A 12,941-nucleotide genomic window follows, 5' to 3' on the forward strand; every position below is an offset into this window, starting at 1 on the left:
ATACCTTTCTGTGCCCAGCCATTTCATTTCCTATCTCAGCCGTCTTAGTGCTGAGATTAATGGTGTGTGATCCCAAGTGCTGGAATTAAAGGTGTGTGCCACTGCTGCCTGGCTCTGTTTCTCTGGATCAATCTCATGTAGTCCAGTGTGGCCTTGAACTCACAGAGATCCAAGCAGATCTCTGCCCCCTGAGTGCTAGGATTAAAGGTGTGTGCCTAATTCATACCTTGGGGTTGGGGATTTAGCTCTGAAAGGCCCTGGCTCGTCCCTGGGGGTGGGGGGGTGGGGGTGGGGGGAAGGTGTGTGCCACCACTGCCTGAACTCCATGTTTTAACTCTGTGGCTGACTCTGTCCTCTGATCTTCAGGCAAGTTTTATTAGAGTACAACAAAATATCATCACATCTGGGGCTGGAGAGATAGCTCCAATGTTAATAGCGGTTACTGGGCCAAGTGTGGTGGTGCATGCCTTTAATCCTAGCACTCAGGAAGCAGAGACAGCCTTTGAGTTTGAGGTCAGCCAGAGCTACAGAGAAAGACCCTGTCTCAAACAAACAAAAGAGTGATTACTCCTGTTGCTGAGACCACAGTTCAGCCTCTTCAGCAGTCACAGCTCACAGCTGCATGTGACTCCAGCTCCAGAGACCTGAAGCCCTCTTCTGGTCTTCATAGGCAGCAAGTACGCATGTGGTACACAGACATACATACAAAATGCCCATACACATAATATAAAATTATTTTAAAATTTAAAAAATAAAGACAGTACCTCCCACCTTTGCTCTACATAAAAAATAATTTTAAAAATATGAAGAAATTATCCTGAATTTAGTTGACACTTGTTATTATAATGTAAAGTCAGTAGAAGCATTGTTACAGAACTTAACTTGTGTCATTTGGGGGAAGGTCTCTTATTAAATAGTCTTTTTTTTTCTTATTTTTCTCCTTAGGCAAGTGACAGGAGTTCTTCACGGGACCAGGAGCTGGCTCTGAAATCCTTTGTGTTGGTTGAGTCTGTGTGTAAAAATCTTCAGACCCTTGCTGTTGCAGTGGCTTCTCAGAATGCTGTGTTGCTGGAAGGGCCAATAGGAAGTGGCAAAACTTCTTTAGTTGAATATTTAGCTGCAATGACAGGTAGAAGGAAACCTCCTCAACTTCTCAAAGTCCAGCTGGGAGATCAGACCGACAGCAAGGTAATTAAGTGACAAGTATTGCTCGGTTGGTGTCTTTGCAGATATCAGCATTCTAATATTTATGCTAAGGAATGGTTATTGCCCGCCCTTTTGGCTTTGGGGTAAGCTTTGTAAACCTCACATGCCTCCTTTCCTTGTTGAAATTTCACAGGACTTGTTCAAGGAAGTAGCCTTGTTATCTCAGGTGCATGATTTCTCTAATTAACCTCTTTCCACAGATGCTATTGGGCATGTATCGTTGTACAGATGTCCCTGGAGAGTTTGTATGGCAACCTGGCACCCTGACACAGGCAGCCACAAAAGGCTATTGGATCCTTCTGGAGGATATTGACTATGCTCCCTTAGACGTGGTATGTCATCTTGCTAAACCCCTTGCTCTATACATCTTGTCTTTGAAGAACACTTTGTACCGAGTGCCTGAGGATGGTTTGATGTTCACTGTTTCACATGGAATGCTGTAAGAAGCTCTTTCATAGTTACCTGCCTAGTCTGACTAGAGAGATTGGGTTTCTTTGACTGTCTCCTATTTCATAGAGTGTTTATTAAATTTTGTGCTATTTCTTGTAATGATTGAGTACAGTGAGCAGTCTTACTACCTCTGGGCAATTGTTCGGAACTTGTGAGATTCTGCTTTTCAGATGTGGCAGCTGTAAACTAGGAGGATGAGGACAAATGAAGGGGGAAATAATGTGCTTGCATCTGTCTGATTAAGAAATAAATACTGATTGTAGTTTTTAGTTTGCTTGCTTCCTTCCTTCCTTCCTTCCTTCCTTCCTTCCTTCCTTCCTTCCTTCCTTCCTTCCTTCCTTCCTTCCTTTCTTCCTTTTTTTTTTCCCCAAGACAGGGTCTCTCTGTGTAGCCCTGACTGTCCTGGCTCTGTAGATCAGGCTGGCCTCAAACTCACAGAGACCCACCTGCCTCTGCCTCCTGAGTGCTGGGATTAAAGGTGTGCGCCACCGCCGCCCGGCATGTTTTGTTTTGAGACCCTGTCATGACACAGCTGTAAAATTTGCCGTGTAGCTCATGCTGACCTTGGGTTGGCATTATTTTTCCTCTGAAATCCTTAAACTGTGACCAAAAAGATGTACTAAGGATTAAGGTGTTTTTCTTTAGATAGGGTTTTTTTTTTTTTTTTTTTTTTTTTTTTTTTTGGTTTGTTTGTGTAGCTAGAGTTTTCCTGCCTTGCGCACAGTCAGGACAAATCTTTGTCACCCTCCAGTCCCATAGCTGCTCAGACCCATCCAAGTAAACACAGAGACTTATATTGCTTACAAACTGTATGGCCGTGGCAGGCTTCTTGCTAACTGTTCTTATAGCTTAAATTAATACATTTCCATAAATCTATGCCTTGCCACGTGGCTCATGGCTTACTGGCATCTTCACATTCTGCTTGTCCTGGTGGCGGCTGGCAGTTACTCCTTCTACCTTCCTGTTCTTTCTTTTCTCCTCTCTGTTAGTCTTGCCTATACTTCCTGCCTAGCCACTGGCCAATCAGTATTTTATTTATTGACCAATCAGAGCAACACATTTGCCATACAGAACATCCCACAGCAAGATTGATTTTAAATTTTTTTATAAGATGAATCTTCAAGTTGAGTAAATATTGAATTTTGCATCCTAGAGAAGACAAAAAATGGTTATGTGTTATGCATTACTGTCCCACCAAATTCAGCTTGTTCTGGCTCATTCTTTAAGACTTAGTGAGTGTTTTTAGCTTTGGAGCCAATTCAGTGAATTCCTCTGAATTAAGCTTATCATGCTGTGTGGTCATGTGTGTTTCTCTCACCTCTTGTAAGACCTTTGACTTCAAGTCCTGTTTGCACCCTACTGTCTTGCTTGGTTCTGGGCCATCTTGAGCACTCTGTGAATAGTGAGTAAATAAGGTGTTGTGCTGGAGTGCAGATAACTCAGAAAATCCACATGCATGTGATTCCAATTTGAACTGTGAAAACTGGATGGAGTTTCATTTAAGGATATGTCCATCATTTGGAGACGGATAGTTGTTGTTTGTTGCTAACTTCTGTCTCACTGGTTTTATCAATGGGGTTTTGTGATTTAGGTTTCTGTGTTGATTCCTCTGCTGGAGAATGGAGAGCTTTTGATTCCTGGCCAAGGTGACTGTCTGAAAGTAGCTCCTACATTTCAGTTATTTGCAACCAGGAGGTATGTGTAACTGATTGTTCCCATTCTGAAATCTCTTCTTGGTGCTGCATATTGGAGCCTCTATGAATATCCCCAAAAGTCCTGGGACATCAGGGAATGCCACACAACTTAGAAACACTTGAACTCAGTTTTCAGCTCTGTCATTTGTAGTCATAGTTTATTGAGCAAGGGACATTACCAGGCTTTTCCTTATACATGAGACGAAAATAATGACATGTTTTTGGGGCAGTGTGGTTAATGTGTAAGCATGTAGTTTGTCTAGAATAAACATTTAATATATATCCCCCTCATTCTGGAAATCTGTAATAATTTCCACATGTAGCTTTTGGTAACAAGCAGTCAACTTACTCTTAAACATGCGAATACCTTCAAGTATGTTTTATTGAAGTCATTTATGCTTTATAGAAGAGTCTTATCATTGAGATCTCAACACCCCGTGGCATTATTTGCAGTGATTTAAAAGTAATTTGGTAAAAATTCTATCATTCCTTTTTTTTTTTTTTAAAAAAGACTCATGGGTCAAATGGCAGACTGTAATTTTTCATCTGCCATACTTAACCTATTAGTGTCTAGCATTAAAATGGCAGCTTTTATTTATGAGTTAGGAATTGTATAGTAGTCATCCCATTTATCTATGATTTCACTTACCATAGTGAAGTCATATGTTGGTAGGATTTAAAAATACTAAATGGAAAATTATGGAAATAAAGATCTTGTTTAATATTGTTGTAATTGATTATTTTAGAGTGTTGTTGTAGAGACTTGCTGCATAATGCAGGCTGGCTGCAAACTCAGTTAACAGGCTCCAGTCTCTCTCAGGTATGAGGATAATATGTATCGACCCCATACCTGGCTTTATTTTTGTTTATCATCTCTTGCTTTGCCTAGTTAATAAGACTTGACCATTGGTGTCTATGTTTAGGTTTTGTACTGTCTGGTTTTAGTCATCCTTCATAGGTCATGGAGGCGTGCGCCACACACAGATGAAGTAGGTTGGCTATAACTAGGAATGTTTTATGTGTTGCTATTTGTATTTTCTCCTTTAAAATGCAGACTCTTGAGCTGTGGAGGAAGTTGGTATCGACCACTGAATAGTCATGCTACTATGCTAGACAAATACTGGACTAAAATTCACTTGGATAATCTGGACAAGAAAGACCTGAATGAGGTGTGCAGTTTTGGAGAATAAGAGTGCTTTTCATTTTTATTTTTCGTTATGAAAAAATTCCAGAAGCTCCTCTTAGGTGGAAATAGAGGAAGTGGTACACAGGAGCATCCCTAATTGAAATATATCAAATCTAGAATTCAAGTTTTTGTTTTTTTTGAGTTCAAGAAAAGATATCCAATACCCTGGAACTAAAGATACTACATTTTTAAAACAGCTATTACAGAATGTTAATCTCAGCACACATACAACATATTCTCAGACTCTTTTTGGGGGTAGGGGTGGGAGTTTCCTCTGTGTAGTCCTGGCTATTTTTTTTAAGATTTATTTTTATTTGTGTTTTATGCATATGAGTGCTCTACTTGCATGTGCACCTCCATAACAGAAGAGGACATCGGATCTCATATTAGATGGCTGTGAGCCACCATGTGGTTGCTGATAATTGAACTCATGACCTCTGGACGAGCAGCCGGTGCTTTTAACCACTGAGTCATCTCTCTAGCCCATCCTGGCTATTAAACACACAGAGATCGCTTGCCTCTGCCTCCCAAGTGCTAGGATTAAAGGCGTGCACCACCATGACTCTGCTATTTTCTCAAACTTTATGTCCCAGTTTTATCTTGAATCTGGCCTGTATTCTCTGTGGCAATGCCTGCTCAGGCACTTGTTACTGACAGGTTCATTTTCTACTCCCAAGCATCCCAGACCACATTGTTTTCAGACAAGACAGGTGAACTCAGGGTTCCTTTTTTGTTTTAATTCTCCTGCCAAACAGATGTAAGTAAACATATCAATGTTTTGTAAAGCCTTGGAACCCAATGTACAAATGTGAAGCTCGCTCTGCTGCAGTGTTAAGTAGCTATTGAAATGACGAGGACTAGACAGTGTGCTTTCAACTTCTACTTTCTACCTTTTAAAACTGAACTGCTTTTTATCACTTCGTTTTTGATCTGCTTTAATTTTCTTTCTTATATAACTTTTACATATTTTTATTTCTTATATAAGATTACATAATGAAGCTTATAGACTTATATTCAGGATTACACAAAGTGGTAACCAAGGAATTCTTTAATTTATGTACGTGGGTACCTATGGTTTGGTTATTTGGGTATCTGGCTTTTGTTCTCTAAACTAGTTTAGATGGCTAGATTGTCATAATTTAGTAAAAGTTGTGGGGGGAAGTCATGGAATTAAAGTATGGTGAATGGGTGGAGGCAAGGACAGGTGAGGGTGCAGATTATTGTGCTTGGTGAAGATTACAGATTTTATGGAGAAACCTATTTTCTGGTTGACTAATGTCAGCAATTGTTGTGTGCTCCCCATCCCCATCCCTGTGCTCAGGCTGGGGCCCAGGTCTTACCCAGACATGCTGAATTACATGTCCAGTGTGGTAGGTCCTTTTAAGAGTCTCTCCTGGCTGTTAAAGTTTCTTTCTTTTTCCCCCCTGGAATCAGGTTCTTCAGAGCAGATATCCAAGCCTTTTGGCCGAAACTGATTACTTACTAGACATTTACATTGAGCTTACTGGAGAAAAACATTGCTGTCCAAGTGATAGTTCTGTTGGCAATGAACAGGCACCACAGGAAGTTTCAAGAGAAAAGAGAAGAATGGTCCATGAGGGAAGAGAATTATCTTTAAGGTACCGGACTACATATTGCTTTCAGTTGATATGTTAAAAACGGCTTTGCTGCAAACTTCTTCCAGTTAGAAGTAGGGTGATCCTGACAAGTCATGTTTACAGATTGAAACTATGGGTTGTATCATGAGATCAGATCCCCTTTGAGCTAGGTAGGGCACATGCATGTAATTCTAGCATCCTAAGCGCCTGAGGCAGGAAGATCTTCCAGGCCAGGCTGTGTAGCCAAACTGGGATACAGAGCTCACGTAGCTCAGAAACACAGGTTTAAAAATTGACTTAAATGGTTGCCTTAATCATTCTCTCAGTAGAAGTCTTTTCATAATAGGTCTTGGGTGGGGGGCACTTGAGACAGAGTCTCTGTAGCACTGGCTGTCCTGGAACTCACTTTGTAGACCATGCTGGCTTGAACTCACAGAGATCCACCTGCCTCTGCCTCTTGAGTGAAAGAAAGGTGTGTGTCACCACATCTGGCCTTTCTTAAGCCTTCTGGATTTGCTCCATATAATGAGTTCTGTGTCTCAGTTCTCCATTCTCAATGGGGATTAGAAGTAAGTAGGTCACCTGAATTTGGTAGTATTTAGTCTATTTCCTTTCTTGTTATGAGTATGGGAGAAATGTGTATGGTTAAGGACTTAACCTCTATTACTTTCTCCTTCACATTGATTAGAATAATAGAGACATTTTAGTCATCGGGTAACCTGAGACGTAAGAGAGCTAAATAACCTGTTATTTCTTTAGCCTATATTTTTTTGTTTGCTTGCTTTTAAGGGATCTCCTGAATTGGTGTAATAGAGTTGCTTATGGTTTTGACAGTACATCTTCATCAGCTTCGTTACATGTTTTTCAGGAGGTAAGATGTTGGTTGTCTTCTCTGTGGCTGCCAGCTTCTCTAGTTACAGTTTACTTCCCTTAGCCACTTAGTTCAAGCTGCTCCCAGCTAATCAGATGTAATGAATGACTTACCTTTAAACAGGGTGTTACTCTAGAAGAGGTAAGGTTTTACAAACAGTGAGGGAGGGAAAGCTTGACTAAATGGGTTGGTGTGGTACAGCACAGTGCCTCTAGAGCTGTGGTCTTTGTATCTGTACCATCTCTTCAAATCTGTATCTTGGGGTTAGAGAAGTATGTGGGAGCTATAAAATGTGATGTAAAAAGTGAAAATTGGGGTGTGTGTGTCTGTGAGGCCCTTTAGGAGTAGGGCTTTGTTAATTCCCTAGGAACAAAGTAGGCTTCCTGAAGATAACGTACTCCTAAAACACTGACTAACGTTGACTATAAGGTGTTGTGGTTTCTTTTTTGAGGTTGAAAAGAGGACTACAACTCAGTTCGGTTTGCATTCTATTATATATGTGCTCAAGTTACCTTGAGTAGAAAGCAGCCTCCTTTGGAGTATGTACTTTATACTTTCTGAACCTTGAAATGCTATGTGGCTTCCTTTTTCTTTTGGTTTGTTTTTTTGCAGGGGGGGGGGGGGAGTTGGAGACAATTTCTCTGTATCCCTGGCTGTCCTGGAACTTGCTCTGTAGACCAGGCTGGCCTTGAACTCAGATCCTTCTGCCTCTGCCTCCTGAGTGCTGAGATTAAAGGCATGCATTACCACCACCTGGCAAAGACATTTTTACTTTTATCCATCATTTTCCAATAAAAAGTCTTTTCTAGCCGGGCAGTGGTGGCGCACGCCTTTAATCCCAACACTCGGGAGGCAGAGCTGGGCGGATCTCTGTGAGTTCGAGGCCAGCCTGGGCTACCAAGTGAGCTCCAGGAAAGGCGCAAAGCTACACAGAGAAACCCTGTCTCGAAAAACCAAAAAAAAAAAAAAAAACTCTTTTCTTATTCTCCAGAACTTCTCATTTCTTATATGTAAATTCATTTTTTTCCCTTTCTGGTTAGAATTGAGATGAACAGCAGGACAGCAAAACCCTATCTTTTTTCCCTTATTTTTTATTTTATTTTAGTTCTTGTGAGGGGTGGGTGGGTGTGACATAGCATTTATGTGGAAGTCAGAGAACAACTTTCATTCCAGAGATCAAATTTAGGTTTATACCGTATGAGCCCATCTCACTGGTTCTAAATGGGTAAATGAACTGAACATACAGTTGTTTTCTTGTTTGTTTTTAATCATTGTATCCCATACTGTCCTGAAATTCATTGTGTAGCACAGGATGACTTGGCTCTTTATTGCCTCCACCTCCTGAGTGCTAGGTTTATAGGCATGCGCCACTACACTCGGTTTTATGTTGCTAGAAATGGAAGGTGGTGCTTCTTGTATGCCTAGAAATCACTCTCCTAGCTGAACCATGTCTCAAGCTTACTTTGTGTTTTTTCTGTTAAAGATTTATTTATTTATTATGTATACAGTGTTTGCCTGCATGTATGCCTGAATGCCAGAAGAGGGCACCAGATCTTGTATATGGTTGTAAGCCACCATGGGGTTGTGGGGAATTGAACCTGGTTCCTCTGGAAAAGTAGCCAGTGCTCTTAACCTCTGAGCCATCTCTCCAGCCCAAATTACTTCCTATTTTATATATATATATATATATATATATATATATATTTTTTTTTGTGTGTGTGTGTGTGTGTGTGTGTGTGTGTGTGTGTGTATAGCCTGGGCTGGTCTTCAACTTGCCACTCTCCTGCCTCAGTCTCCCCAAGGATGAGATTATAGGTGTGTGTGTGTGTGTGTGTGTGTGTGTGTGTGTGTGTGTGTAAATCCCCCCTCCCTTTTTAAAGCTAGGCATAGTAGCATATGCATATAGTCTCAGTTTGTGAGGTTCAGGCAAGAATATCACTTGTTCCCAGGATTTTGGCATAATTTTTTTTGCCACATTGTAAGAGCCTGTCTGGTTTGTTTGTTTTGTTTGTTTGAAGTTAAATAATTTTGAAGATTTATTTTTATTTCATGAGTATGGATATTTTCCTGTGTGTGTGTGTGTGTGTATGTGTGTGTGTGTGTGTGTGTGTGTGTGTGTGTGTGTGTGTGTGTGTGTGTTACATGCATGCCTGGTGACTATGGAAGTCAAAATAGGGCTTTGGATCCCTTGGAATTAGAATTAGAGTTGATTGTGAGCTACTGTGCGGGTGCTGGGTTCTCTGCAAGAGCAGTAAGTGTGCCACCCCTCCCTCTAATAAAACAGAATGCAAAAACAAATCACCAATATACAACCTCCTGTAAAATTCCATCCCTCTCTTTAGTTTCTGCTTCTATTTCCTATTCTGTAACACTCTGGAGAGGGCTAATCTAGCTTCTGTGGCTTTCTACTTCCCATTCTCGACTTGATATAAGTAGAGTCATGCAATATGTTGCCTTTTGAATCCAGCTAATTTACTCTGCATATTTTTGTGATTAATCCTTGTAGCATTTGTTCTTTTTTAGACAGAATAATATTCCAGTTGTTTATATAAGTGGTATTTAATGTTTTCATTAATCTGCTAATGGGGCTTTATGTTTTTATGTTTTGGCAATTATGAAGTATGGTTCTATGGATATTTTCTTTTTCTTTTTCTTTCAGTTTTTGAGACAGGGTTTCTCTGTGTTGTTTGGGTGCCTGTCCTGGATCTCACTCTGTAGACCAGGCTGGCCTCAAACTCAGAGATCCACTGCCACCCAGCTCTATGGATATTTCTATACAAGTATTTCATTAGTAGTAAACAAGCAGTGTTTGTTAAAAATAGAGTATTTGTACTGATTTCTTCCATCATGATGGAAGTCGTGGTGGCAAGGGTTTGAGCTGCTGACTGCACCCACAGTCAGGAAGCAGCGAGAACTTATACTCGCTATCATTTACTCTAATTAATGGGTTGCTTTGTAAAAAGATTTTTTTAAGTGTGTGTGTGTGTCTGTCTGTCTGTCTGTGCAGGTTCATGGATATGATTGCAGGTGCCCACAATGGCCAGAAAAATGGCATTGGATCCTCTGGTACTGGAGTTACAGGCAGTTGTGAGGTGTCCAACATTAGTGCTGGGACCTGAATTCTGGTCCTCTGCTAGAGCAGGATCACTGAGCCATCTCCCTAGCACAACGTATAACTCTTAAATCAGTTGACATCTCCCTTGGTTCTTCTAATAGGCTCTGGACTGTTTCACTGCCATGCTTTCTGAGCCGACAAAAAAACTGAAAATGGCAGAAATCATTGGAAGCAAACTGAACATTTCCAAGAAAAAGGTATGTGCTGCCCTATACCCTGCCTGCTTAAAGAAGGCTGGGCTGCCTGGCTAGGTGAGCTCCGTTCCCTGCCACGGTGGCCTGTGCAGTGTCGATTCCTCTTTAGACATTAATGGTCCATTACTACCTGTCAGGATGGAAACCTCCAGGGTAACTCGCTGGTGTCGTACATTCTTAGAGTGAGTTTACTCCTGTCACCGACATCACGGATGCCTTGTTCTCTGGTGTCTTAGTGATCAGTTTGTTTTCAGGCCAAGAATGGTCTCAGTAGCACCTTAGTCTATGCCTCATTGTATACATTTTTCTTTCTCACTGTTTTAGTATTATGTATTTATTTATGTTTTTAGACAGTGCCTCACCGTGTAGCTCTTTCTGGCCTGGAGTGTACAGATCTGCCTTCCTCTGCCTGCACAGTGCTGGGAATAAAGATGTGTGCCACCATCCCCAGCCTTTTGTTTTTCCTTAAATATGAAAAGAAAATAGTTCCAATGAATGGTACTAACTAGGTTCATTAGGTTCAACACGAGATTGATTTTATATTTTAGATCAAGATATGTGTTTTTGAGTGGCTGAGATTGTAACCCAGTGGTAGTATGTGTGTTGAACATTCATGAGGTCCTGAATTCGGTGTACAGAGGGGAGATCTATGCAGTTTTTAAAAGGGATAAGCCTTTGAGCAGTGATACTGGTATTGTTGAAGCCTGCAGAAATGTCTGCGTTAATCAAGGCGTTCTTGAAACCTCATGTCTGTGGTTATAATAGTAAAGAGGTTTGTTGAGCTTTTGCAGTTGTAGGGGTGGTTTAGCCTCAGAATGTGGAGTACCCTCCTGAAAAGAACTTAACTGGTAAGTGCGTTCATCATAGCAAGGGGCATGAAACCACCATGATTGGGTTAGAAGGATCAATGTTTCCTCTACTGATTGGTGCAGGCAGGGGTTCACTTAAGCATTTCGCCTAATTTATTCTTGGCCCAAACCTGAGCTTTATTCTGGGTTCTTTAAGTGATAAGGTAAGAGATGAATGGCTTTTCTGTAGACTTTCAGGAGCCTCTGCTGCAGCTTTTCGTTCTCTCAGACAGACCTTGGATTCTTACTGTGCGTTAGAAATGTAAAGCTGACAAGAGCATAGTGAAAAGCAATGTACGTTTTGTTAGGAGTGGGTTTTTTCTATAGCTCTTGGTAAATGTCAGTGTGTTCACTTTATCTAGGCAGAGGCCTAAGGCTTATTTGGGTGAGTGAAAGGTTCCGTTATAGTTCTTTCCCTGTTGCTAAGATTCAGTCCCCTGACAAAGCAACTTCAGAGAGAAAGGGTTTATTTTGGTCACAGTGCCCGGTGAGAGCCCCTTCAGGGCAGGAAAATGACAGAGACAGGAGCTTGGGAGAGCTGGTCAGAGTACATCTGCAGTCAAGAACCAGCAAAGAGTGCTGTAATTGATGTTCAGCTTGCCTTCATTTATGCAGTCCCGGCACCTACCCAGAGAATAGTCCTGCCCAGAGTCAAGATGGATCTTCTCACTTCAATTAACATAAGCAGGACAATCCTTCTCTTCACAGGCATGGCCAGAGACTTTGTCTTCTGGGTAATGCTAAATGCCGTCAGGTTGGCAATTAACACTAACTGTCTTTGGTACCACTTCTTGGATGTGTGGTCAGGCTTTAAATAAGCATTTAAAAAACTTGGAATGTAAAAGAAACCCTTGACATAACGCTAACTTGGGTTTCTTGGAAGTAGACACTGCTTTCATGGTGGAGGGCTGATGAGAAGGGTACATTTAAGGTACTTTGGCTAAGGAAATGTTTTAAAAGCAGGAAGGTTTTTAACTTAGTTGAAATCTTTCTCTCCCACAGGCTGAATTTTTCTGTAAACTTTATAAACCGGAAATTGTTATTAATGAGTTAGATGTTCAAGTAGGTCGAGTGCGGCTTTTGCGGAAACAGAGTGAAGCTGTTCACATACAGAAGTAAGTGAGTTCACAAGCCTGCATATTGTGTCTGAACAAAGCATGCCTGAGCCACAGTCCTCCAGTTAGATGCATGTTGAGGAATAATCATTTCCAAAATAGGTTCTGGGAACTGTATTTTAATAGCCACTAGGAGCTTGGAACTAATAGGGATCCTTGATCTGATTTACTACGGTTTATTTAGTGAAATAAAGCTCAAGTGGACATCAGGCTGTACTGGTGTGTAAATTCCTTGATGGCTAGTATCATATAAAATTCTAAATAATGGGTATTAGAAATGTGATTTTGACATTGTGCTATTTGAGTTGTAGTCAGTCACACTAGCCATTGAAGTAAAGGCCTACCACAATGTAATGACCTTAGTTTAACTAAATCCCCCTTGTTCTATCTCAAGTCATAGTCACAGATTCTGTTTAGACTCAGCTTCGGGGGAAGAGAGTTTTAACACGTTATAATTACGTAGTATTATTTGAATACTTCCAAGATACATTTATTTTGTTGTATGTCTGTATGATGTGTCTGTGGTTTTGTGTGCTATGGCATGCAATGTAAAGATCACAGGACCACTTTGGGGAGTCTTCTCTTTTCCTTCCACCACTTTGTGGTTTCAAGGGATCAAACTCTGGTTGTCAGGCTTTCATCATGGGCAGTAAATAGCTTTACC

General features: G+C 40.9%; 1 protein-coding gene across 1 annotated transcript in view; it reads left to right on the forward strand.

The window, feature by feature from the left end:
* The window catches only part of Mdn1 (midasin AAA ATPase 1), a 146,942-nt gene that overhangs the window by 20,848 nt on the left and 113,153 nt on the right, over window positions 1-12,941 (forward strand). Inside the window, exons 6-13 of the mRNA XM_042270948.2 lie at window positions 946-1,188; window positions 1,407-1,538; window positions 3,248-3,351; window positions 4,405-4,519; window positions 5,971-6,155; window positions 6,924-7,005; window positions 10,222-10,317; window positions 12,165-12,277. Coding sequence (XP_042126882.1) covers window positions 946-1,188; window positions 1,407-1,538; window positions 3,248-3,351; window positions 4,405-4,519; window positions 5,971-6,155; window positions 6,924-7,005; window positions 10,222-10,317; window positions 12,165-12,277 — 1,070 coding nt within the window. The remainder of the gene's footprint in view (window positions 1-945; window positions 1,189-1,406; window positions 1,539-3,247; window positions 3,352-4,404; window positions 4,520-5,970; window positions 6,156-6,923; window positions 7,006-10,221; window positions 10,318-12,164; window positions 12,278-12,941) is intronic.

The sequence above is a fragment of the Peromyscus maniculatus genome, chromosome 2 (genome assembly GCF_049852395.1).
Source record: "Peromyscus maniculatus bairdii isolate BWxNUB_F1_BW_parent chromosome 2, HU_Pman_BW_mat_3.1, whole genome shotgun sequence".
Classification (NCBI taxonomy): domain Eukaryota; kingdom Metazoa; phylum Chordata; class Mammalia; order Rodentia; family Cricetidae; genus Peromyscus; species Peromyscus maniculatus.